The sequence below is a fragment of the Doryrhamphus excisus genome, linkage group LG3 (genome assembly GCF_037039965.1).
Source record: "Doryrhamphus excisus strain RoL-2023G ecotype Guam linkage group LG3, RoL_Dexc_Guam_v1.1, whole genome shotgun sequence".
Taxonomy (NCBI): Eukaryota; Metazoa; Chordata; class Actinopteri; order Syngnathiformes; family Syngnathidae; genus Doryrhamphus; species Doryrhamphus excisus.
The window spans coordinates 6,534,304-6,562,060 of NC_136359.1; the positions used below are offsets into that span (position 1 = coordinate 6,534,304).

The window sequence follows — 27,757 nt, forward strand, 5'->3', positions numbered from 1 at the left end:
GGAGGACTGGGCACACCTGAAGCCCATCAAATCATCTGCCCATTTAAGGCCGCCGCTTGCAGCGACAGTCGCTGGTTCCTCGCTTCGTATCCTGCTACCCAAAGGGAACTTCGGTCTACCCAGCACTCCCTAGCCGTCCAGCCAGCCTCCCGTTGTTCTGTTAAGTCATTTATGTTTGCTGAGCTCTGTGGCGAGAGTTTTGTTTTTTTTTCGTGCCCTTCCTCGCCACCACCTTGTGTTTGCCCCCTGGGCAGTTTGTTTATTGGACTTTGCTCATTAAAAGACTCTAACTGCAACTCCTGTTGGCCTTCCTCTGCGTCTGGGGCCCAACCCACGACACCGCGTGACAGAAGGAACCAGCCAGAAGATATGGACCCCGCGGAGCCAGAGCCGATTAAGTTGGCTCTACGCCACCAGGCACAACGTCTGGGGAAACAGGAGGAGCAGCTCAACGCCTTGGGCTCCTGCGTTCAGGGCCTGGCCGACCAGCAAGACGCACGCATGAAGGCATTTGAGGCCCAGCTAAGCGCATTGGTGTCCGCCTTGCAGCGCGACGTTCCCGTCACCACCCCCCCGGCGCCCCCCGAGGAGCCCGCCGACCACCCGCCGACTTCGGACATCTCCTTACCTGCTCTTGGCGCGCTGCTCTCCAAGCCGGAGAAGTTCTCCGGTGATTCAGGGGAAGTACGGCCGTTCCTCACCCAGTGCGAGCTCCACTTCGAACTGCAGGCAGCGGCTTTTCGCTCGGAGCGAGCGCGAGTGGCTTTCGTCACCTCCCACCTTACTGGAAGGGCTGGAGCTTGGGCCACTGCTGAGTGGAGCCGCCGTTCTCCCGTCTGCTCGTCATATGCCGCCTTCTCCCAGGCCATGGAGCAGATCTTCCAGCGGACCCCGCCGGGGCGCGAGGCGTCCCGGGCTCTCCTACGGCTACGCCAAGGCCGCCGCAGCGCGTCCGACTACGCCATCGAGTTCCGGGCTCTGGCGGCAGAGAGCGACTGGAACCCGTCCTCCCTCGCGGACGCTTTCTTCCTGGGCCAGTCGGACAACATCCGGGAACGTATGATTCCTCTGCAGACTCCATCCAACCTCGACGAGCTCATCGCCCTGGCCATCGGGATCGAGAGGCGCAGCAACGACCACAAGGAGGACCGCCTCCTCCAGCACGGACGCCTCCCCGCCGGCTGCTATCTCCGCGAGCACGGGGACCGCTCGCCGCCGTCGTCGCTGCGGCCCCTCCCCGCCGTCGAGCCGGCACAGGCGCCAAGATACGACGAGCCCATGCAGCTGGGAGGAAGTCGCCTCACCCCGGCCGAGAAGGACCGTCGTCGAAGGCTGCGGCTCTGCCTTTACTGTGGGCAGGCGGGCCACACTATCTCTCGCTGCCCGGTCCGCCCAGATCGCCCACGCTCGCAAGCATCGCCTCCTCGTGGCGCAACGGTGGAACCGCCTGCTGGGGTGACGTCACTAGCAGACCCGGCAGTCAACAGACTACAACTCCCAGGTACGCTCTCCTGGCGCGACAGACACGTTGACATTTCAGCCTTTATTGACTCTGGAGCTGATGATAGTTTTGTGGACGAGTCCTTTGTTCAACGCCTCGCCATTCCAGTTATTAAACTGTCTGCGGCACAAGTTGTGCACTCCCTCGACGGGCGTCACCTGGCCACGGTTACTCACCAAACCGCGCCTCTCTCTCTACGTGTGTCCGGTAACCACCACGAGTCCATGAGCTTTTTTGTTGTCCCGTCACGCTCCGCTCCGGTCGTATTAGGGCTTACCTGGTTACTCAAGCACAATCCGCATATCGATTGGGTCAAATCCTCCATCTCAAACTGGAGTGTGTTCTGCCACACACACTGCCTCAAATCAGCGTGGCCTCGTACCACGTCCCCCTGCTCTGTTCCTCCCGAGAAGATCGACCTCTCCTCCGTTCCTGACGCCTACCACGATTTGCGGGAGGTTTTTAGCAAGGATCGAGCCCAATCCCTCCCGCCTCATCGGCCGTATGATTGCGCCATTAATCTGCTCCCAGGAGCAGTGTTGCCGTCGTCACGGCTGTACAATGTCTCCCGGCCTGAGAGGGAGGCACTTGAGCAGTATATCTCCTCGTCCCTCGCGTCTGGTCTCATCCGGCCCTCCTCGTCACCGTTAGCCGCTGGGTTCTTTTTTGTTGAAAAGAAGGATAAATCACTCCGTCCCTGCGTAGACTATCGGGCACTCAACGACATAACGGTTAAGAATAAGTACCCTCTGCCGCTTATGGACTCCGCATTTAACCTGCTTCACTCCGCCAAGTTCTTTTCTAAGCTCGACCTGCGTAGCGCTTACCATCTGGTGCGCATACGAGAGGGGGATGAGTGGAAGACCGCGTTCAATACTCCCCTTGGGCATTTTGAGTACCTGGTCATGCCCTTCGGCCTTACCAATGCCCCGGCCGTCTTTCAGAGCTTGATAAACGATGTCCTGCGGGACATGTTAGGTCGGTTCGTTTTCGTTTACCTGGACGACATACTCATCTTCTCCTCCTCCCTCGCTGAACATGTGCAACAGGTCCGGTTGGTCCTCCAAAGACTCCTAGAGAATAGGCTGTTCGTCAAGGCTGAGAAGTGTGCTTTTCACACCTCCTCAGTCGCGTTCCTGGGGTTTATCGTGGAGCGGGGTCAGATTAAACCCGACCCAGCCAAGATCCAGGCTGTGGCCGACTGGCCTACTCCTACAACTAGGAAGCACCTCCAGCGGTTCCTGGGCTTCGCCAATTTTTACCGGCGATTTATTCGGAATTTTAGTCGGGTCGCTGGACCCCTCACAAGGCTTACATCGGTAAAGGAGTCGTTTGGTTGGACCCCCGAGGCGGAGTCGGCTTTCAACCGGCTTAAGGGTCTATTCACCTCTGCTCCGGTACTCATTCACCCCAACCCTGCTAACCAATTCTTTGTCGAGGTTGACGCTTCCAATACTGGCGTTGGGGCGGTCCTCTCCCAGCGCTCCACCTCCGACCAGAAACTGCACCCCTGCGCCTTCTTCTCTCGTCGCCTGACCGGGGCCGAACAAAATTATGACATCGGCAACAGGGAATTGCTGGCCGTTGTACTCGCTCTGCAGGAATGGAGGCACTGGCTGGAGGGTGCGGAACCACCATTCATCATACACACGGACCATAAGAACCTGGCCTACCTCCGCTCGGCCCAGAGGCTCAACCCCCGACAGCCACGGTGGGCGCTCTTTCTTGCACGATTCAACTTCACCCTGACTTTTCGTCCTGGCTCACAGAACTGCAAGCCGGACGCCCTCTCTAGACTGCACTCTTCACCCTCGGAGGAGTCCCCCCCCGGAGACCATCATCCCACAATCCCGGATTCTGGGTGCCCTCCAGTGGGACGTGGAGAGGCAAGTGGCCGACGCCATGGAGAAGGTCACCCCGCCCAACGGTTGCCCCTCTGGGCGCCTGTTCGTCATCCCAGGACTCCGACCTGAGGTCCTCCGCTGGGCACACGAGTCCAAGCTGGCGTGCCATCCGGGGGCGTCGCGCACCGCCTTCCTCTTGGCACAGCGGTTCTGGTGGCCTTCCTATCGAGCTGACGTACGGGAGTTTGTGGCAGTCTGTCCCACCTGTGCTCGGAACAAGTCCTCCCATCAGCCCCCAGCTGGGTTGCTGCAACCACTACCCATTCCCTCCCGCCCGTGGTCCCACGTGGCTCTGGACTTCGTCACTGGCCTCCCTCCATCCAATGGCAACACTGTCATACTCACGCTGGTCGACAGGTTCTCTAAGATGGCTCATTTCGTCGCCCTCCCCAAACTCCCGTCTGCCCTGGAGACGGCTGATCTATTGGTCCACCATGCCTTCAGACTGCATGGTATCCCCCTGGACATCGTCTCGGACAGGGGCCCCCAATTCACGTCAGCAGTCTGGAAGGCTTTTTGCAAGTCCCTTGGTGCTTCACCCAGCCTGTCCTCGGGTTACCACCCCCAGACCAACGGCCAGACCGAGAGAGCCAACCAGGACCTGGAGGCGGCCATCCGTTGCGTCTGCCATCAGCAACCCGCCTCCTGGTCCTTTAATCTCTCTCGGATCGAATACGCTCGCAACTCGCTGGTCAGCTCAGCCACGGGCCTCTCACCGTTCCATGTGGCGTATGGATACCAACCCCAGGCTTTCCCCTCACTGGAGTCAGAGTCCGCTGTCCCCTCTGTGGCAGCCCACCTCAGACGGGCTCGCCGAGCATGGCAAAACACCCGGGCCGCATTGGGGCGCACCTCCGAGCGGAACCAGCGGTTGGCCAACCGCCACCGTTCGGCCGCCCCGGAATACAAGATTGGACAGAGGGTGTGGCTCTCGTCTCGGGACCTACCGCTCCACACGGACTCAAGGAAGCTCCAACCCAGGTACATCGGCCCATACCCAATAGTACGGGTCTTTAGCCCGTCCTCTGTGCAGCTCCGTCTCCCTGAAGCTCTCCGGATACACCCAGCCTTCCACGTCTCCCTCCTCAAGCCAGTTGCCTCCAGTACCCTCAGCCCCCCGGAAGTCCCTCCCCCTCCGCCCAGACTGGTCGATGGCCACCCCGCCTTTACAGTCAAGGCCATTTTAGACGTGAGAAGAAGGGGCAGGGGTTTTCAGTATTTGGTGGACTGGGAGGGATACGGGCCGGAGGAACGCTCTTGGATTTCCCGCTCCCTCATCCTTGATCCCACCCTCCTTTCCGATTTCTATAAATGTTTTCCCGAGAAGCCAGGTAAGCCGCCAGGTGGCGACTCTTAGAGGGAGGGGTACTGTCACAGTTCCGTTCCTGCCTTCTGGTCTGCTCTTCCTTGTTTTCCAGATATCCTGGAGCGGGCTGGAGGCGGGAGGACTGGGCACACCTGAAGCCCATCAAATCATCTGCCCATTTAAGGCCGCCGCTTGCAGCGACAGTCGCTGGTTCCTCGCTTCGTATCCTGCTACCCAAAGGGAACTTCGGTCTACCCAGCACTCCCTAGCCGTCCAGCCAGCCTCCCGTTGTTCTGTTAAGTCATTTATGTTTGCTGAGCTCTGTGGCGAGAGTTTTTTTTTTTTTTCGTGCCCTTCCTCGCCACCACCTTGTGTTTGCCCCCTGGGCAGTTTGTTTATTGGACTTTGCTCATTAAAAGACTCTAACTGCAACTCCTGTTGGCCTTCCTCTGCGTCTGGGGCCCAACCCACGACACCGCGTGACATTGTTGATCCACCTTTGGCAGCAATTACAGCCTCAAGTCTTTTTGAATATGATCCCACAAGTTTAGCACACCTATCTTTAGGCAGTTTTGCCCATTCTTCTTTGCAATAAGTCTCAAGCTCCATCAGGTTGGATGGGAGACGTCTGTGCACAGCCATTTTCAGATCTCTCCAGAGATGTTCGATCGGATTCAAGTCTGGACTCTGGCTGGGCCACTCCAGGACATTCACGGAGTGGTTCTGAAGCCAATCTTTTGAGATCTTGGCTGTGTGCTAATGTCTACTGTCTATATGGTCAAGGTGCATGACCAGTCTACTGAGGTCAAGAGCGCTCTGGAGCAGGTTTTCATCCAGGATATCTCTATATATTGCTGCATTCATTTTTCCTTCTATCCTGACTAGTCTGCCAGTTCCTGCTGCTGAAAAACATCCCCACAGCATGATGCTGCCACCACCATACTTCACTGTAGGGATGGTATTGGCCTGGTGATGAGCAGTGCCTGGTTTCCTCCAAACATGGCGCCTGGCATTCACACCAAAGAGTTCAATCTTTGTCTCATCAGACCAGAGAATTTTGTTTCTCATGGTCTGAGAGTCATTCAGGTGCTTTTTGGCAAATTCCAGACGGGCTGCCATGTTCCTTTTACTAAGGAGTGGCTTTCGTCTGGCCACTCTACCATACAGGCCTGATTGGTGGATTGCTGCAGAGATGGTTGTCCTTCTGGAAGGCTCTCCTCTCTCCACAGAGGAACGCTGGAGCTCCGACAGAGTGACCATCGGGGCCTTGGTCACCTCCCTGACTAAGGCCCTTCTTCCCCGATCGCTCAGTTTAGAAGGCCGGCCAGCTCTAGGAAGAGTCCTGGTGGTTCCAAACGTCTTCCATTTACGAATAATGGAGGCCACTGTGCTCATTGGGACCTTCAAAGCAGCAGAAATGTTTCTGTATCCTTCCCCAGATTTGTGCCTCAAGACAATCCTGTCTCGCAGGTCTACAGACAGTTCTTTTGACTTCATGCTTGGTGTTTGTGCTCTGACATGCACAGTCAACTGTGGGACCTTATATAGACAGTTATTATATTTCCAAATCATGTCCAATCAACTGAATTTACTGCAGGTGGACTCCAATTAAGCTGTAGAAAGATCTCAAGGATGATCAGTGGAAAAAAGATGCACCTGAGCTCAATTTTGAGCTTCATGGCAAAGGCTGTGAATACTTATGTAAATGTGATTTTTTTGTTTTCTATTTTTAATAAATTGGAAACATGTCAAAAAAACCTTTTTTTAAACATTGTCATAATGGAGTATTTTGAGGTAAGAGATTAATTTAATTCAGTTTGGAATGAGGCTGTAACATGACAAAATTTAGAAAAAGTGAAGCGCTGTGAATACTGTCCGGATGCACTGTATATTATATATTATTATTATATATTATTATATTATATACAATTATTATTATTATTGTCAATCAACTTTATGTCCTCTAAAATTGCATTAATAATAATTTGTATTATTGTTGTTATTTTGTTTTATTATACCAATAATAAAAAGATAAATAATAATGATAATAATAATAATTATATATTAATAATGCAAATTATTATTATTATTATATGTAAAATTATAATTATTATTATATAATAATAATTATTATTATTACCATACTACTACTACTTCTAATAATAATTATTATTATTATTATTATTATTAAGACAATTTTGGAAAACACACATTTGATTGGTATGACTTCAATAAAAAAAATTCAAATACAATAAAAAAATAGGGCAGTTTTTGGGAAGCTAACCTTTTAGTCATGAGGGGAATATGAACAAGGACGATGGCAGCAGTTTGACACTAGAAGACATTAATTGAAGACATGATTTCTATTGTCGTTCTTTCCTATGCTAACAATTGTTTCCAAAACGAAACGCAACCAGAGGCTTAGCGCTGGTACTTCTTCACGCCTGCTGACAGAAGAAGTGGAGTTAACGCTTGAATAAGAAGCCAATCTGGTTAAGATCATGCTCTCAGAAGGCATCTGTACACAAACCATTTCAACATTTGCTGCTGCAAGGAAGCTAGCGCTTGCTCTCCTGGCTTTTTGGGGATTTGCCAGATTTGTTGTGCCTCTTTTCACTGCCGGCCGCCAAATCCCACAGCGAAAATGTCCCCATCTCTTTTGACAAGAAGCCACATGTCATTAATGAATGTATGCTGGTACACTATTACTTTCCTCAGACTTGCTGAGGAAATGACAAGGAGAGAAACGATGAGGACGAAAGGAGGCCGCTCGCTTCCTGGATGTTTGCTAATTTCTGACATACAGTAAAGTCTCGTTATATCGATATTCTCGGGAGTCTGAAAAAATACCGATATAACCGGACTATCCATATATCCGATCCTGCGCCAAACTGCATTAAAAGTGGGCGGATCTTTGATATGGCATTTAATTTTCTCCTTGAGTTCATGGATTGCGTATCTAGCATGCTTTTGTACTACAATACATTTTGTACTACAGTAAATAAAAATAAACTTACGCTGTAGTGATAGGTTACCGGGACATAATTCACCCCGGAACTATCGATAGGGAAGGTGTTGCCACCCGGATGGGTAGGCGCGAGGGACGGGGGTTTTCCGCTTCCTGTTGTGGCTTTCATGTCTTTCATGCCTTTACGTAGCAAGAGAGTGCAAGTTAATGTTGGCAAGAAAAATAAAGTTTTCTCCCAAATTTGACACTCCGCTACCAGAGGGGAGAATACATTGGACTTGGTTTACACAAACATCAAGAAAGCACTCAAAGCAGTCCCCCTGCCCCCACCTTGGCTCCTCAGACCATCTCTCTGTTATGCTAATTCCTGCATACCAGACCCTGCTGACCAGAGGAAAGCCTGCTGTGAAGAAGGTGAGGGTGTGGCCAGAGGGAGCTATGTCTGCACTGCAAGACTGTTTTGAGTGCACCGAATGGGACATGTTCAGAGAGGGTGCAGCAGAAAACCAGCAGACCAACCTGGGAAAGTATGCTGCATCTGTAACAGGCTACATATAGTAGCAGGCATGTGTTTGGCCAGCTATGTGGGGCGGGTTGAGCATGACCTGTGAACCAGGAAGTGCGGGAATCGGTGTGTGTGCTGCGCTCTGGTGGTGGAAGTGTGAAAAATAAAGTTGACTGGAAGCAGCCGTTCGCCGTGTTCTTTTTTGGTATTGAAATCCTTAAGCAAAGATTGATTTAAGCTGCTTTTGTATCGATATAAGCAGACCAAATTGGCTGGCGGGAGATGAAAAGGGCATCGTAGTAACCGGATTATCATAATAACCGGGTATTGTACTAACATAACTAATTATATCATAAAAGACTAGAAATTTGCCGGGAAATGAAAATAGTATCGTAATAAGTAGTAATTCGTTATAACCAATATCGATATAACAAGACTTTACTGTATTCCAACTACAACCCTGGTTTCCAGTCAGAATCTCATTTTCTCAATTTCCTTATTCGGAATTCAACTGGCACCGGAAGCAGTAGAACAAACACAGATGGAGGAATCATTTCCTTTCGTGGGACTGATATGGGGGGGTGTCATGACTAACAATATGTCTGCCGCCGGCAGTCTAATGCAGTCTAGTCTTTGACGCCGGTCAAAACTTTCCTCGAGGACATCATCAGACCCCCGACCACTCATTCATTATGATCAATGTGCTGCCTTTGTGTGGCTTCCACGAGGTCGGCGAACAAACGAGGGCCTACATATGCAATCTATAGACTCGTATACAGCGACAATTCAATCAGGTCCTTTCTCCTACGATAATAGCCTCTTAAAGGCGAGGAGGACAGAATGTGACCTTCAGCCGCAAACCGCCTGAGGCCTCCATTGTCAGACATCCATCCAAAAACAATAGGGATTGAAATCCATCAAAAAGAAGTCCAATACGTTGAGTAGATGTTGTTTCAAGGTATAACATTTAGTTGCGTCCCGTAACGTAGCTGAAGATCCTTGAGCAATGGCGCATGCATAGTTGACCTTTATTCTAACAAGCACCTCCTACAAGTAGTATTTTCAGTATCTGGCAAAAGTGAGTCCATCTCTAATATTCCGGCAAACATCTTATCTTATCTTAAATCTTATTCAATAAAATCCTGAGACGTGAATAATACACTGTAATAATACTATATGTATAATACTTCTACTAATAATACACTGTAACAATATACTTGTGTGTATCTGACAGTATAGACCATCAAGAGACAATACTATACCAAGTCAACTTGGATATGACACTATCTCCGAACAGGCAGAAATCTTTACAAGGATTCTCAGGGCATTGAATGCATCATCACCACCGGACTGCTCAGGCTGTCCTACAACAATGGATCCCAAACTTTTGACAGTGGCATAGCCCTTCAAACATTTGACTGGAAGCCATGTACCCCCTACTCTAGCACACTTACCAATCATCAACCTTTTATGTCAATTAACTTGAAATATTGAAGATAATTCATTAAAATCGAGTCTGTCCACGTGGTCGAGTTCGGTTTCTGATCATGTGATGGGATCAGGACATCACTAATGTTCGATCATGTGATAGGATGGGGACATCCCTAATGTCCGATCATGTGAAGGGATGGGGACATCCCTAATGTGCGATCATGTGATGGGATCGGGACATCCTTAATATCCAATCGTGTGACGGGATCGGGAAATCCCCAATGTCTGATCATGTGACGGGATCGGGACATCCTTAATGCCCGATGATGTGATGGGATGGGGACATCCTTAATGTCCGATCGTGTGATGGGATGGAGACATCCCCAATGTCTGATCATGTGATAGGATGGGGACATCCCTAATGTGCGATCATGGGATAGGATGGGGACATCCCTAATGTGCGATCAGGTGATGGGATCGGGACATCCTAAATGTCCAATCGTGTGTCGGAATCGGGAAATCCCCAATGTCTGATCATGTGACGGGATCAGGATATCCCTAATGTCCAATCGTGTGATGGATCGGGACATCCCTAATGTGCGATCATGTGATAGGATGGGGACATCCCTAATGTCCAATCGTGTGACGGGATCGGGAAATCCCCAACGTCTGATCATGTGACGGGATCGGGACATCCCTAATGTCCGATTGTGTGATGGGATCGGGACATGTCCAATCATGTGATGGGATTGGGACATCCCTAATGTCCCATCATGTGATAGGATCGGGACATCACTAATGTCCGATCGTGTGATGGGATCGAGGCATCCCTAATGTGCGATCGTGTGATGGAATCGGGACATCCCTAATGTCCAATCGTGTGACGGGATCGGGAAATCCCAAATGTCTGATCATGTGATGGGATCGGGACATCCTTAATGTCCGATTGTGTGATGGGATCGGGACAGCCCTAATGTCCGCTCGTGTGATGGGATCGGGACATCCCTAATGTGCAATTATGTGATGGGATGGGGACATCCCCAATGTCTGATCATGTGATAGGATGGGGACATCCCTAATGTGCGATCATGTGATGGGATCGGGACATCCTTAATGTCTGATCATGTGATGGGATTGGGACATCCCTGATGTCCGATCATGTGATGGGATCGGGACATCCTTAATGTCTGATCATGTGATGGGATTGGGACATCCCTGATGTCCGATCATGTGATGGGATCGGGACATCAATAATGTCCGGTCATGTGATGGATCCAACTCTAAAGGATAGTATCTGAAGTCCAAAAATATATACAACCAACCATAAAGCCTCATTTTCAGGTGAAGGATTTCACCCCTGTGCGGTGCAGGGATTGGTTGGAACACCAACATCAAAGAAATCTTGCATAAAGTCATCATCAAACTTACTTATTAGTTGATATGATGCACACAGATCAATGAACAACTTGACACTCTGTCTCCTTCAGGTGCACTGGGAATTGTCAGTGTAATTGACAATTTGTACCTGGGGTTACGGGGACCCCACTTGGGGAACCTCGGTCTTAGAAGATGTAATTGTCTGACGGTATTCATATGTCCTTCATGTGTTCGATGTACTGCCTGAGCGATTTAGGTGCATGTTTAGGTGTAATGGTGGCCCTTCAAAATAATGGTGTTTTTACTTTGAAGGGCAAGTGACATTCTGTGGTACTCACAGAAGTGCAGATCTTGTAGCCCACTCCAAAGTCGAAGCGGCACTGCTCGTCCATGGAGTAGTTGATGCCGGGCAGCTCTGGAAGCTGCGGCCAGTCGTGCTTGAAGGGGTCGTCCAGGAGACAGTCGTAGGTGCTGTTGGGAGATCAGTGGAAGGGTCAAGGACGTGTGGGCGGGTATATCTCATTGACCCACCCAAAATAAAATGTTTTGGTCCAAGACGGCCATGTTTTTTTTTGGACTATTGCTCAACTTTTCAATTCCCGGCAAATTTGTTAAGGATTGAGTGAAAATTCCACTGAGAAATCCCAATTTATGCAAGACCTGTGTGAGAAATGTTGCGTCAGTGGCATATGGCGCTGCAGGGGTTAAACAAGCTAACTGATCGCTATGGTGTGGAGGATAGTAAGCGGGAGGAAGTCGTGGTTGGATGCGGGTTCTACATTTCTGTGATTCCTTCCATGCCATGATAGCCTTTCCAATGTGACATTTCAAGTCAATTTGGTCAAATGTACAAACAGCGCCATCGTGTGGCTGATGTCTTGAAAAGCAGTAAGTAATAACATTTTCCATTTCTGCGTCATGCTATTCAGGGGAAGCGGATGTAAGAACGTCTAGGACAGAGGTCTCAAACACGCGGCCCGACACGAGTTTGATATGGATGCTGTATGGTATCATGTACCCAGAAAAAAATATTACATGTCACGATGTGGGCGTCACCCCATCGTGACAGCTCTCTTAGTTTCCTTCTTTGCCTCTGTTCCAGTTTCCAAAGAAGGTTATTTTGGTAACCACTTCCTTTGTTGTTCCCTTCAGTTTTCCTTGCTCCTTCTGCTATTTAGTTCAGGTGCGTGCTCTTTCTGTTGTGTCTTCATTGCGAATTGTCTTTGCGTTGTAGTGGCTGTTGTGTTTTCCTGCTGCGGCCATTTTGCATTAAACAACGTTTTATTTGCACTTTTGGTCCTGCTCTCTGCATCCTGGGGTCGCATCGCAAAACCGCCTAGCGCGATCGTGACATTACGTTTTGATTAATGTTTATGTTAAAGGTTAAATAAAACTGTTAATAGTTATCCTCCCTATCCGTGTGGAAGTGGTAAGTTTTTGGCTATTTAAGTTTAAAGGAAATAACTTGAAGGCTACCGTTTAGGTTGCTAGCTCTCTTGTTTGTGAGTTAGCATGTGTCTCAAGACCCTGCAGTTGCGCAATATGTTGTAAATAAAAAGAGTATAAATGTGACTATAGTCGTGTTTTGTCATGTCTACAGGGCTCTAATAATGCTTTGTTTATTTTAATCTGAAAAAATAATTTGTCTACCCACCAACTATATGTGGTTTCTTAAGTTTTTATTATTTGCCGTTTTATTATTAATATTATATTTATTTATTTATTACTGATTGATTTTCTTTATTCTTGATTTGTTTAATTATTTTTCATCTTATTTTGTGCAGAAAAATAAAAATTAAGATATTTGAGTTTGAGACCCCTGGTCTAGGAGATGTTGACTTCTACTTCCTTCTAACTTCTAACTTCATTTTTGTAAAAACCGAAGTCCATGTGGTGGAATGTATTAACTGTGTAGGGTAAATAACAGTGCCATCGTGTTATTCAGGAGAATGTCGAAGAAATGTTGTGTTGATTGAAAATTCCATTGAGACATTCCCAAAATGTGATTCATGCCAAACGTGGTCACGGTGGATTTTCATTAGGGCATGTTCAGCTGGACATGTTTGAGAAATTTCAAGTCAATTTGGTCAAAGGTGAACGGCGTATACGTTGTATTTACATCTAAGCCTGAATTGGATTTAAACACAGTCGGGATGTCACCGTGGGACATTTCCCATCATGTTGCTTTTATGACCCTTCACTAAATGTAGGTTTTCCGATCCAGTGCACATGCCGAGCACAGTCGATACTTTGGTCCCCGCTGCCGATGAAGCCAGCCGCCAATTGATTATTTCACACATGAATGAAGACCTCAAAGCGTGGAGGACCGCAGGCATGGACGGACGGGACATTACCTCCAATCACGACACGCATTTTATGCTAGTGTGCGGCTGCTCCTTCCTGGTTTTTAAATTCCAAGACGAAGATAAACTCAATTCTTCCACCAGTGAAAAAGCGCTAGAGAAGAACTTTAGTCTAAAATGCACGTCTCGTTCTCACACTTTAAAATGTCTGTTTACATAACTGTTTTTTCCCCAAATCATTTCCAGATGCCAGATGCTTTGAAGTGTGATGACGCCTAATAAACAATCTTTGTTTGCTGCAAGTGACGTCACTTTGATTCAATACAAAAAACAATCCTACAAGCACAGCCTTGAAGGTGTCGGTTGAAGGTGGCGATTACACAATGCTTAAATACAGCGGGTGAAAGAAGTATTTAACACGCCACCAATGTATTTCCAGAGGTGCTGTTGACTGGTTTTACCAGATGTTGGGAACAAACCAAGAAATCCATGCATGCCAAGCAACTACAACAAAAGTGAAAGGATGAAAGCATGAAGGGGAGTGCAAAGTTAATCAATGAATATAATCACTAGCCACGTATACATGGACCCAAATATTCCAATTGCATTCGGTTTATTTGCTGAAACGGAAAGAATGCAACCTTTGTATGCGCCTCATTCCCAAAGAAAAGTGCCAATCCCAATGAATATATAATGGGATTCACGAGGGTGGAATATTCCTTTCCCCAATCCGATTGCGGTATCTTGTACCCGCTCAAACGGAAAGTTGTTTGGAACAGAATCTAAACCCTTCTATGCGCCATTCACAAGTCCACTTTTATTCAAAAAGAAAATATATATCTATATAAAACATGTCCCGAGTTTAATGATAAAATATTAGCAAGAGTGAATTTGATCTTTTCCTGTTTAAATTTATCCCGGGTGCGTTCTTTCAGCGCATGCTCAGATATGACATAACACGCAGATCCAGATGTTCTTCACTTTTAAAAATGGAGGCCAGCAATCGGCACTGGACTGCTGCGGAAAGTTGGTTTTTGATCCAAACTCAATTTCAAGACTGGACGAAGAAAAAACTGGCAATACGGAGTTATTCCAACAAGTGGAAGAAAAACTCGGGGAAGTCGGTATCACGTGATGTTGATGTTTACGCTTTACTGCGAATGCCCCATTGACTATTCTGTTGGATTATAGCGGCGCATGTAAACGAGAGATTGAAATATTCCTTTCCATGTGTACCATTGTTTTCGGAAAAGTCATTCGAAAAGATTCCATTCGGAAAGAGGAAACTCCTCTTGTAAATGTGGCTATTGACTCAAAATGATGGCATTGGTTACAGCCGCTATCTCAAAGCTTCTGAATGTTCCTGTGAGCACGGTCGGAGCCATAATATGGAATACTCCGAGCACCAGCATGCCCGGGACCCTTGTGAGGAGAAGTGGTACAGAAAATGGATGGATGGATAATGTGAAGAGTTGCCAAGAGAGGACCGTGGTGGTCCTTGGGGAACCTGATGGAGGAAAACTTAGATACTGTATGCGCCTGCAACCAATGCCATCGTTATTTTTGCAACTATTACCGTATTTTCCAGACTATAAGTCACACTTTTTTTCATAGGTTGGCTGTTCCTGCGACTTATACTCCAGAGCGACTTATAAATGAAAAAAGTGTTTATGTTCCATAAACACTGGACACCTTTTCTGTTCATGTTTATTTTTGGTGTAGCTGAATAAGCATTGTGTTAGCATATCTTACACCTATTCAGCCTGTTCTCTATTCTTTTATTGTTAGAACTTGCCTTCCAAGAGGACGTAATGTCTGTTTTGGTCAAGTAGTTTGGAAAATAAATTACCCACACAAAATGCCACTTATACTCCAGTGCAACTTATGGATGTTTTTTTCCACCTAATGATGCATTTTTGGCTTTGTGCGACTTATACTCCGGAGCCACTTAGACTCAAACTTTGGCAATGGGACCTTTTTGTCGGCCATCAGTTGGAACTGAACCAGCTCATATTCAATTGTACTGACAAAGGGCTGGATTGCTGTTGAATTATTGGTCCAGTTCTGGTGTTGGCTTAGCTTCCCGGGCCTCTTTAACCTCCATTTCTTCATGCGTTCAGCACTGCATATGTGTGTGTGTGTTAACTCACTGGATGTATCTCTTGAGCTCCTGTCCGCTGCACATGGACCAGTGGTAGCGGTGGAAGGCCGCCTGCACCAGAGGAGCCATCACACTTCCCATCGCCGTTTCGTCCCCGCAGCGATTACCTTGGCCGTCGTGCTCCATGCCCAGCCTGCATCACACACACACACACACACATGCTACTTCCTGTTTCACCAATACTTTCTACCTAAGTCATTCCAATATGAACACAGATTGAAATACTAATCCAGTGTCACAAAAACAATAACATAAAATAAAATGTAAAAATAATGAATAAAGGGAAATAAAATGAATTTTTAATTAAATCAATGAAATTAGAATATTCATTCATTCATTCATTCATTCATTTTCTACCGCTTTTCCTCACGAGGGTCGCGGGGGTGCTGGAGCCTATCCCAGCTGTCTTTGGGCGAGAGCTGGGTTACCAGCCAATCACAGGGCACATATAGACAAACAACCATTCACACTCACATTCATACCTATGGACAATTTGGAGTGGCCAATTAACCTAGCCTGTTTTTGGAATGTGGGAGGAAACCGGAGTACCCGGAGAAAACCCACGCATGCACGGGGAGAACATGCAAACTCCACACAGAGATGGCCGAGGGTGGAATTGAACCCTGCTCTCCTAGCTGTGAGATCTGCGTGCTAACCACTCGACCGCCGTGCCGCCCAAAATTAGAATATTACATAAGAATATTATTTAAAAATCCAGGCACTCAGGGACTTGCCTCCTTTGTGTTCACCAAAACTAAGCAATCGTGATACCTTCATGAAATCAGGATAAATGATATCACAATCTCATTTTGATGAATTGTTGCATCATTTTCCCTCGTGTATTGACATGCTACACGTTTATTGTTGCGTGAGTCGGTGCTCATGCACTATTCATCTCTCTTTGCTGGTTAATTGAAGATCCAAGAGGTTTTCCAGATACACAAACGAGGCAGTAATTATTAGAGCAAGGTTCATATTGGCCAAGCACTTGCAAATAAAACACCACAGCCAATGACTGAGCTCCAAAGGGTTGTTTTGTAAAGAGAACAGATGGTCTTCCTCCCCGTGCGAAGCTGCTGCAGGCTCCGGTGATCCCTCTGCAGCATCAGTCATCATATTTACAACAGCACTGAACTCAGCAAGACTGGAACACGGCGACATAAAACAGGGTTTATCAATCCTAAGGCGTTGGAGGATGTTGCAGGTCATGTTGTGCAAACACTTACGCAAGCATAAGGGAGGCACCAATCCACCACACTAAGTCCTCTTGGTGTATTAGTAGCAAGACATGGAATGTTCTGCAGCTTTTCCGGCTAAATAAATGCCATTTCTTTCTGATTCATATTTACAGATATACCAGTGATGGGATGGGAAAGCTGCTTCCACATTGGCCGGATGATGACGCAGCATCAGGACCAGCAGGGCTAGTATCTTGCCCGAGGACATGGTCGCAGGAGGACTGACAACTGGTTTGGGGGGGGGCACTCAAACACCTGAGCCATGCCGCCTCAGGTAGTAAACAGGTGACGACTTTCCAAGAAAATGCTCAAACTTTGAGCTCCAGCATCTGAAGCTGATCTGAAACAGATTGTTTTTAGACATGTAGCGAAGCCTGAAAAAGCCGTGGTGAGAAAGGAGGTTCTTCCTTCATGATGACATGGAGCCTCTTCTCTCAAAAGCGGAGGGTGGGAGAGATTTTTAGTGCCCATAAACAAGCCAGAGGGATTACTGTTAGAAGGTCCTTGAAAGGTCACCAATGGCGAACCTTTAACTCTACTGACTGACATTCTAGTTGAGAAAAAGTTGCAAGGTTCGACGTTGATTGTCTTCCGGAGGTCTGTAGGTTAATAATCAGAGATCATAGAGATCTTTTGCATTAGTCTACAAGAGTCAGGAAAGCCTTAATTCCATTAGCAAAGATGAGGAAGTGAAGGTCAGAGGAATGGCGGTGATGAAGATCGTCCCAGCAGATTGACTTGACAGCTGTCGGGGTGCAAAGTTGGTGCTGCTTGATGCTAAGAAGGCGATATTTCATCATCGCGATGGAGGATGTGACCCCACAATGGAAGGGATGGCTAATAGATGATTTGTCATTCCATTCAAAGTAAAGGAGGACAAATATAAAATAATACTAAAAATGCTAGACTATACAGTACAAACATCTTCCCCAGGACTGAAGTGGAATTATAATCATCGCTTATATGAGAAGATTGGATTGGAATCATCAGGCCATTCTGCCGGCATAAAATACGCATAAGGCAGTAAAGTACTTTAGCAGTAAAGTAGGACGATTGTGCATATCGAAGAGGAGCCTTGGGTCGAGGAAGTTTGGCGCCCGTTTCCTGTTTGGCATCCACACAAGGACCCTCCAGAAAACAGGGTCACAGGACTCTCTGGAGGTTGCCAAGGCTCCATGAAGACACGTGAATAATATCCAAGCATTTCCACAGACATCCACATGCTGAAAAAGAAAAAAAACTTACACGTGTCCTGTTTCGTGAGCCACCACAAAGGCGGAGGAGAAGCCGTCTTCGTGGTTGAGGGTGCAACTCCGGACTGGGTGGCACATGCCGGTGACAGGAGCGTAACCTGACGGACATTGTGAGACACGTTGGAACATGAAAAACTGCAACAAAAATTGTAAAACAGCTTACAGTGTTTAATTTGTGCAACGGCGGGAATTCTGATATCATTTTTGGTGAAGCGTTAATCGTTCCGCTTTACTCAACAATGGCGACACGCTGCTTTTCGATGGAAGAGTGTTTGGCATCGCCTTGGCACTATCGCTACTAGTAAGGGTGCAACGTCACAGGAAAGTCACGGTTGGGTGCGAGTCCAAACAAACAAAGCAAAGGTATAGGTAAAGGTACAATTCTAAATGCATATAAATAAAGAATTAAAGGGATAAGTGGCCATTGAAGGTCACTTTTACCTTCAACAAAGATGCAAGACCAGTGGCGTCATTAGGTCTATTTGGGGGGGGGCGCTTTAGCCCCATAAATAATTTGATATTTTTTATTGTTTTCATTCATTCATTTTCTACCGCTTTTTCCTCACGAGGGTCGCGGGGGTGCTGGAGCCTATCCCAGCTGTCTTCGGGCGAGAGGCGGGGTACACCCTGGACTGGTCGCCAGCCAATCACAGGGCTTTTTATTGTTTTATTTTATATATTTTATATATATTTTATATATTTTATATTATTATATATATTATATATATATTTTATCATATTTTTTATCTCTGACAAATTTTATATAATAGGGCAAAAGCACACTGTAAACCTGAATGTTCAAAGTACTTAAATAAATTATAAGTTATGCATACTAAAAGTTCTTTAAAAAGTTCTGATAACTTAATTATGTCAAGTTCATTTAACATGATGTTCCATTTTGAGTACTTTTAACTAATACGTATGTTTTGATTAAATTGAACGATGGCTATATTAAGTAAGATTAACTTAAAAACATAGTTTACATACAACTTAAGACACTGTAAATCCGAATGTTCAAAATAATGAATTGGTATAAGTATAGTTGACTTGAAATTTTCTTACAAGTTCTAATTATAAATGTTGATTGCCAGTTGCATTATCTGTCTTTTCAGTTTATTTAACTTGTAATTTTTGATTAATATTAACTTTTTGCAGATTTGTGTAACCTACTTAAAATGATTAACTCGTAGTTACTTATAAAAAAAGTACCTATTAAACATGAATAAATCAAACCAAGAATTAATTAAGAATAAATCCCTTGCATCAGATAGATTTGTACTGTGTATGTTACACATGCACACCTTCTTCCTATGGAAAGAGTTGAAATGAGAACAAAAATTCAAGAATGGAGAATGCATGGCAGAGAGAATGTGAAAAAGAAAGCAAGGGAAGACACTATTTCTCTTTTCACCCCCAAATTTAAAAAGTATATGTAATATCAACTCCAAATATTTAAGCTCTGATATACTCAAACGTTTGACTTTATGAACGCAAAAAAAATGTGGCAACTGATTGCTTAACTTTTTTTGAGTTCTGCTAACTTATTCGGGTTTACAGTGAAGCAGGCTAATAAGCAAGCCAATACGCAGGCTAATACTAGCCTACTACTACAAGTAGTAGTAGTAATAGTCAAAAGAAGAATAATGATGATAATAATAATAATAGGCTAATTAATAATATAATAAAGATTATTATATCATTGATCACTGTCCACTGGTTTTGCAGTGTAGATTGTGTGTACTTGTGTAAATGTAATGGTGGCCTAAAACAATTGAGTATCTCTACTAAATCTGTCCAAAAGTGGGAAAGTTATATCCCGGTTCTTGTTCCTTATTTGTTTTTTGGGTTTTTTGGATTTTTTTGAATGTCTACTACATTCATTCATAAGCATTCCTGTGCATCTCCAAGTCGCTAAGCCCCCCCGTCCTCATAACGTATAGTGACGCCCCTGCGTCCCACGCGGACACCATCACCTTTTTGATCGTCATGACTTATTGCTGGAATTCAATCGTGTTTCTCACCACCTCACGGCAAAACAAGAAGGTGGCATTGAAGATGAAGGCGTGGATCTCACTCTCACATTGTGTCTTTGGGAACACTCACGTCTTCCATGAAGGGAAAAGTAACCTTAAATGTTCACATCTCCCTTTCATTCATCAATTAGATGTATTTGTAGGTATTTGGAGTATTTTTCCGCATGTAAAACTACAATTGGAAACTATAAAAACGTGTTTGTGCTTTCTGGAAAAAAATGTATTTGGTTAGCGTCTGGACCTTCTGTGTGCTTCATCTTCTCCACATCTTGGATAAGCACTGATATTTCTATCCGCATCACACTATTATAATAATACACTGGCAGTATAATAATACTGGCAGTACGCACTTGATGTTTTTCTTTGAATTTATTCCAAGAAATGTTGATGTTTTTTTGTTTTTTTTTACACTTTTTTAAACTTCAGCCGCCTCAGCGAGATGACGCATGTGTCGCACAACAGGAAACAGTGGGCACACACACACACCCACAGTGAGAGAGTACCACACAAAAACCATCCACGCCATTTTCTTGTTTTCTCACAGCTGCATGGCTGACAGGAAGTCATGGCGCGCGGGCAGCATGCGTCGACACAAACCAGCCACTAATGAGCCACTTTACAACAAATAAAATCTGAATTAATATGCGGCCCCTTGCTCGTTAAGTTGCCACAGTAACGAGGGCCGTGCATGAACCTCAACCACGAGATCGACATTTCCCAGCACAACTTCCTGTCACAAAATGCATCATTTGGCGAGCTGCTAATACACATTTGGAGAGGAGCCGCTGGCCCGACAGAAGAATCAATTCATCAAAATACAAATCAACAATTCTTTTCATGATTGTTGGATGGATTTCCAGGGTGGGCTTTGTCCTTTTCATCACGTCACCTGAACCTACTGTGGTGATATCGACTGAGGTTAGGGCTTTTCATTACATGAAGGAAAAACATCCTTCCTCGTGGATACGATACCGCCTCTGACACCATCTTCTTCCGCTTACGCAGGGTCAGTTCGGGGCAGGAGCCTAAGCAAGGAAGCCCAGACTTCCATCTCTCTGACTGATGCCGAGGCGTTCCTGTTGAGTCCTGTTGGACGCCTCCTACCGGCATCCCTTCCAGGGCAGCGGCTCTGCTCAAAGGCTTCCCAGGATGATGGAGCTTCTGGACTTATCTCAAACTGAGAAAGAATCCAGCCACCCTATGGAGGAAACTCATTTCAGTCGCTGGTACCAGAGATCTTGTCCTCTCAGTCACCACCCAAAGCTCATCACCTCAGGCGAGTGTGGGAACGTACATCGACTGGTAAATTGGGAGCTTTGCCTTTTGGACGGGCCGATGCAGAGAGTGTGTCCTCTGTCTTCCCTGTGGCCTCCTACCGGTTGCATGTGACCAGAACACCTCCCCAGGTGGCCTGGAAGCAGCTCTGCTCCAAGGTTCTCCAGGATGATGGAGCTTCTCACCTTGTCTCTAACTGAGAACCCATCCATCCATTCATTCATTTATTTATTTTCGATGCCGCTTATCCTCACAAGGATCTCGGGGGTATGCCGGAGCCTATCCCTTCATTTCTTCACTTCCTGCGTCTTCATGAAATATGGTTGTGGGCCACCGGAGTCATAACAGACCTCCTTGGAGGAGCTGATTCTCATCCCTGCCAAACACTGCAGAAAGAACGGATCCAGCAGGACATCATCCATAAACTGCACAGACCCAACCCTGGAGCCGCCAAAGCGGATCAAATCAGGCTTTGCTACACATCTTAAATGGAAGCCCAATGCTCTGCCCACTATCCGCCAGTCAGCTACCAATATGGGAGCTGTAAGTGTGATCTTTTTATTTGTCTTCACTGAATGGGCTAACCTCGGGTGGTGCCATGTCGGTGTTAAATGTGAGATCACACCGACTGACGGATAGCTAGCAGAGCTCCGGGCTGTCAAGCTTTAATCCCAGCATGATTGGACCCATGTGATCATACGTGCCAGAGGAAAGGCTAAAAACGTTTCCGAGACTTGTCAGTTAGAGGCGTCAAGTAGAGTTCTTTGCAAATTCCCTGCCCTGCGACAAGAGGTGTGAGTTTAAAGTCTGACAACACAATGTAAAGATGCTGGTTCCTCTGAGGAGCGAAGCAGTCAGTGAAGTAGTCATTAGCACCTGAAGGACGTTTGGGGGAGAAAATAAGTGTGAATGAAGGAAGATATTTTTGTACTGGCGCTGGGAGCCTCTTTCGGAAAAGCATGAAATGTCTCATCAGCAGGCTTGTAGTGGGGGGGAGGGGGGGACACCTGTACTCACTCCACCTCTTGTGTCACAACAGATGTGACCCCTTCACAACAGATGTGACCCCTTCACAACAGATCCACAAGCTGAGTCATCCTCTGCACTGACCGCACTTCTGTTAATTTTTAACCCTCCAAGACCATAGACCAGCAAACTGCTTCGTTGTCCGCTGGACTCGAACCTGTCCAGGGAGACCCCAAAGGATGTCCTGTTCATGGCCTTAACCACTCGCCCATTACAACCTATTAGCCTGACAGCTAAAGCTAATTAGCCTTTATCCTTTAGGGCTGCAACTAACCATTGTTTTGATAACCAATTAATGGGATGAAAAAATACGCATTGTTAATTTTTAATTTAATAACATTAACCCTAGGGTAACCCCTAACTCTAACCTTCCTAATACTAACCTTCTAACCCTAATCCCTAAACCTCTAACCCTAGCCCTGACCCTCTGACCCTAGCCTTCTAATCCTAATCCTAATCCCTAACCCTCTAACCCTAGCCCTGACCCTCTAACCCTAGCCCGACCTTAGACCCCAGCCCTCTAATCCTAACCCTAATCCCTGACTCTCTAACCCTACCACTGACCCTCTGACCCTGACCCTCTAACCCTAGCCCTGACCCTCTGACCCTAACCCTCTAACCCTAGCCCTGACCCTCTGACCCTCTGACCCTAATCTCTAACCCTCTAACCCTGGCCCTGACCCTCTGATCCTAGCCTTCTAACCCTAATCCCTGACCCTCTAACCCTAGCCCCGACCTTAGACACCAGCCCTCTAATCCTAACCCTAATCCCTGACCCTCTAACCCTAACCCTGTAACCCTAGCCCTGACCCTCTAACCCTAGCCCTGACCCTCTGACCCCCTGACCCTCTGACCCTAATCCCTAACCCTGTAACCCTAGCCCTGACGCTCTGACCCTAACCCGGACCCTCTGACCCAAGCCCTCTAACCCTGGCCCTGACCCTCTGATCCTAGCCTTCTAACCCTAATCCCTGACCCTCTAACCCTAGCCCCGACCTTAGACACCAGCCCTCTAATCCTAACCCTAATCCCTGACCCTCTAACCCTAGCCCCGACCTTAGACACCAGCCCTCTAATCTTAACCCTAATCCCTGACCCTCTAACCCTACCGCTGACCCTCTGACCCTAACCCTCTAACCCAAGCCCTGACCCTCTGACCCTAACCCGCTAACCCTAGCCCTGACCCTCTGATCCTCTGATCCTCTGACCCTCTGACCCTCTGACCCTAATCCCTAACCCTGTAACCCTAACCCTGACCCTAATCCTTACTCTCTGACCCAAGCCCTCTAACCCTAGCCCAGACCCTCTGACCCTAGCCCTCTAAACCCTCTAAGCCTAACACTGTCCCTAGGGTTTATATGTGTTCCCCAGGCCAGTGATTCCCAATCAGGGCCCCCCCAAGTGGCACGCAAGTGGGGGGTGGATGTGAAAACATTACATTCCCAAGACGATACGTACATATTCTCAGTCATTTTAAGCCAGACACTAAAATGGACGACTCCAGCTAGTTTCCCCAAGGAGACAATAACCTGGCCTTGTATTCACTTCGTATGGATACCAAAATTCTTATGAAATGGCAAATAAATTCACCATTATTGTAAATTCGGAGAAACGTTTTCGCTGTGATGTTTTCGGTGGATTACATTTGCGTCTGTGCTGCGTGTGTAGCCCGTTATCGGGTCCCTACTGTCCGAAGGCCGTGTTGCGCTCGATTGCTTTGTTTATTTGCGCTCTGTGAAAATGATTCCATTTCAAAACATGTCACACTCAAAAAGGAAAAACCTAATGACATCTCGCTCCCAACACGGCTGTGCGCTTATCAAACGCTAACAATTGCTCCAGGGAAGACCGCACAGATCCTAAGATCTTCTCCCCGGGAGGCGTAGGGGTAATTCAGCCTTTGACTAGCCAATAATACCTTCCTGCCCGTGACGGCAAGGGGAAGCAAAGGGAAGGCTGTTCCACGGGAGGATTGTCATATTGGATAGATTTTCACAGGAAGCCGAGCAAGCGTCTCTTGGAGAGAGTAAACGTGTAATTAAATTGTCTGTGCAATCATTCTTAAATCTGACAAATGGTCTCACACGGCGCTTGACCATGAATGCAACAACTCCTTTCTCTTCCCACCCCCCCTCTGGGAAATCACTGCTGGGGATGGCGGATGGGAGGCAGCCGGATAGGACAGCTTCATTTTTTGAAGCGGAGTGATGAGACGAGACACATCGCAGGATTGTTGATGAAGTGTAATGTGTCTTTCGAAAATGACAAACGTGGTTCATGATTGAAATCCGGGAAGTGACACCACATAAACAGCGTCTGCCCGCGATTTACACCATGTGTTAACTCATTTGCAATGGATTGGATACTTTAAAGCAGTGGTGGGCAAACTACGGCCCGGGGGCCACATGCGGCCCACCAAGTGTTTGAATCCGGCCCGCCAGTTGCTTTTTCAGTATTTCAACTTTTAACATACAAACTGGCAACATGTCTTATTTAGTCATTTTTTTTTTAAATGTAAAATTTAGTGACATAGTTTGATGTTTAAAGTGCTCCTGAAAAAAGCCACATGAGAACATACAGCTACAATTAGACAAATCATTCAAGGAAAATGTGTGTGTTAAATACATGTTCTGGCCCCCTGGACAATTTTGTTAACTCAATGCGGCCCACGAGTCAAAATATTTGCCCACCCCTGCTTTAAAGTATACTATGGTATTGTCCCTGCACAGAATATCATCTATTTCTGATTGATATATAATAATAATATTGCTATACCTCGCTATGCAAGGAACAAGACTACTTACTACTCGCTACTAAATCAATTATGAAACAGACAAACAAACATGATGCACTACAGTGCATGTATGTTGTGTGTGTGTTCAGTGAGAAGCAAATGAAACTTCATTTAACTTTACTGCACTTGAATCTGCATTGTGAATGGCGCCTCTCCTGGTGACAGCCAAGTACTGCAAGGCATTGTGCCTCCATGAGCTGTACCAAGGAGATAACTACTTATTCAATTATTTTGTGGATATTTTTTTACGGGGGGAAAGTAATGTACTTTCTAAATGTTTTTTTTATTGGGGAATATTATTCATTTATTTATTTTTATTTGAGAATTTTATTGATTGGGGAACACATTATTACATATTATTTATTTTTCATTATTAAATTCTTTTATTTAAGATTTTTTCATTTAGGAATATTAATTACTGTTGAATTTTTCATGAAAATTGTATTTATTTGTATTTATTAGTATTTATTTATTTATTATTATTAGAATTTTAGAAATTTATTAAATGGATAATATGTTTTTTACTATTAATTTTAATTTTACATTTTAATTAGATTTTTTTTTCATTGGTGAATATTTGTTTAAAACCATGTCAACGCTGTACTAATACTTACCTGTACATTATCCACGTTCATATGCTAATAACTGTCCACAACACACATAAAAACACTCAACATTTATTCATTTGCAGCATTTGCATAACAGCAACACGGGAGATAAAGAATGGCCTCCTGAGGAGCTGATGGATGAAGCACACAGCGGCGATGTGGCTTGCTCGGACTGCTAAAAGCTCGCCAGCATCTGACGGCGGACCTCCTTACCTTGCATGCCCGTGGGGCCGAAGCCTTGCCGAGTGAGGAAGATGGCGTGGTCGTGGTGTTCGGCGTGTTCGGGGTCGCCCTTCTGCTGGCCGAACGCCCAGCGGCACACATTTTCCAAACTACGGGATGGGTTTCCTCTTTCGATGAGGCTGATGGACTGACAAGAAAAGGGAGACAAACATTGGACTCAAATCTGTTTTTTTACTGGATATGGAGTTGGCCACGTGATCATTGATTAGAGTCTATGTCCCCCCCTCAGCAGATGCTCACCTTGGCATACCCCAGCATGATCATCCTCACCAGGACCACATTGATGTGGACTCCCAGTGACTCGTCGTGGTAAATCTCATTTACCTTCAAGACACAAAAAAGGCTGGTTATTCGTGGCGGACTGCGTCATACTGAGAGAGATTGCAATACCAATACGTTCCCCTCCATGTTGGGGAACGTGGACATCAAACCTAAGAGTACATGAGAGATGTACGGACCATTAAATAGGGGAACCCATACCAAGGACAACTGACCTTTCAAACCGTGGAGGGGCCAACCTAACACTAATTATGTTGATGTAATAGTTTACTCCCTCGTCGGTTTGTGGGAGTGGCTTACACAAGTCTTTAAAATTTGAGCGTCAACAAGAAGCGTCAACAAACATGGCCACCACAAAGCACGTCTTCACTGCTAATTCATTCATTCATTTTCTACCGCTTATCCTCACAAGGGTCGCGGCAGTGCTGGAGCCTATCCCAGCTGTCTTCCGGCGAGAGAGGCGGGGTACACCCTGGACTGGTGGCCAGCCAATCACAGGGCACATATAGACAAACAACCATTCACACTCACATTCATAAAAAATACTTCAATGAATGTGTAAAAGGTCATACAAGTAAAACTAAAAATGAAAGTGTCAAATGATAAAAATCCAAGTGGCTCCCAGGTTTCCATAGCAAGAGTACATTAAGGAACGTGTGCCGTTCTCCCAAACCGATAAACCTTTGCGGCCGTAAATGTCAGCAATGGTGGATTTGATGTTATTTGTGTTGCTTGATTCTGCCAAATTTTCTGATGAAATTTGAGCAGGCCATAAATTAAATTAAACACGGCCGCCGTGGAGCAAGTCGTCTTGCGAGAGCGTGCGGACGTAATCAGCTAATTGCGGCAACAATCTTCCAAAGCACCGAGTGAAACCACTGGAGTACGACGCAAACGTGTCCCACTGAAGTACTGGCAACACCCGCTGAGGTGCCTAGCATGCTGCTGTATGCCAGCTTTTCTCAATAATCAGGCTGTGGGATCAAATTTCCCCTTCAGGGATCTGCATGGGCCTCTCTATCTGCAGGAATCTGGGACATAATAAATCCACTGATGGCTTAGCTGCCTGAACGTCTTCATGTTCGACTTCACTGCCTATTAAATATATACATATACATACTATTATATATGCAGTACAATTCTTTTCTCTGCAGCTTTTGCGTCACAGAGATAATTACACCAAAATGAAAATGAAATGACTGAATGGTACCTGATAATAGCGAGAAGTAGGACTGTTATTAAATTCCTGGGTCAGCTCCATTGTCATGACGGAGGAGGAACTAAAGTTAAAGTGATCACCTCATTTCATTTGCATGTTTAATCATTTTTAGAAAGGGCTAAAATGAAGAGACTAGCTGGGGTGATGATTTTAACAAAACATCAATGTCAGTTTTCCTGAAGGGCGATGAAGTTTTGTATCGTTCTCAGGGCATTGAATCGGTCGCAATGGGATTGTTCGGGTTGTCGTAGAAGATGTTTCGCCTCCTGTCTGAGCAGGCTTCTTCAGCTCATGCTCAAAGACTAGGCGGGACACACACCAGTCCGACCAGAT

At 46.1% G+C, this 27,757-nt stretch overlaps 1 protein-coding gene across 1 annotated transcript in view; it reads right to left on the reverse strand.

The window, feature by feature from the left end:
- The window catches only part of adamts3 (ADAM metallopeptidase with thrombospondin type 1 motif, 3), a 111,376-nt gene that overhangs the window by 27,869 nt on the left and 55,750 nt on the right, over positions 1-27,757 (reverse strand). The window contains exons 6-10 of the mRNA XM_058069735.2: positions 26,167-26,250; positions 25,897-26,053; positions 17,940-18,045; positions 15,446-15,589; positions 11,331-11,463 (exon numbers count right to left, since the gene is read on the reverse strand). Of these exons, the coding sequence (XP_057925718.2) occupies positions 11,331-11,463; positions 15,446-15,589; positions 17,940-18,045; positions 25,897-26,053; positions 26,167-26,250 (624 nt within the window). The remainder of the gene's footprint in view (positions 1-11,330; positions 11,464-15,445; positions 15,590-17,939; positions 18,046-25,896; positions 26,054-26,166; positions 26,251-27,757) is intronic.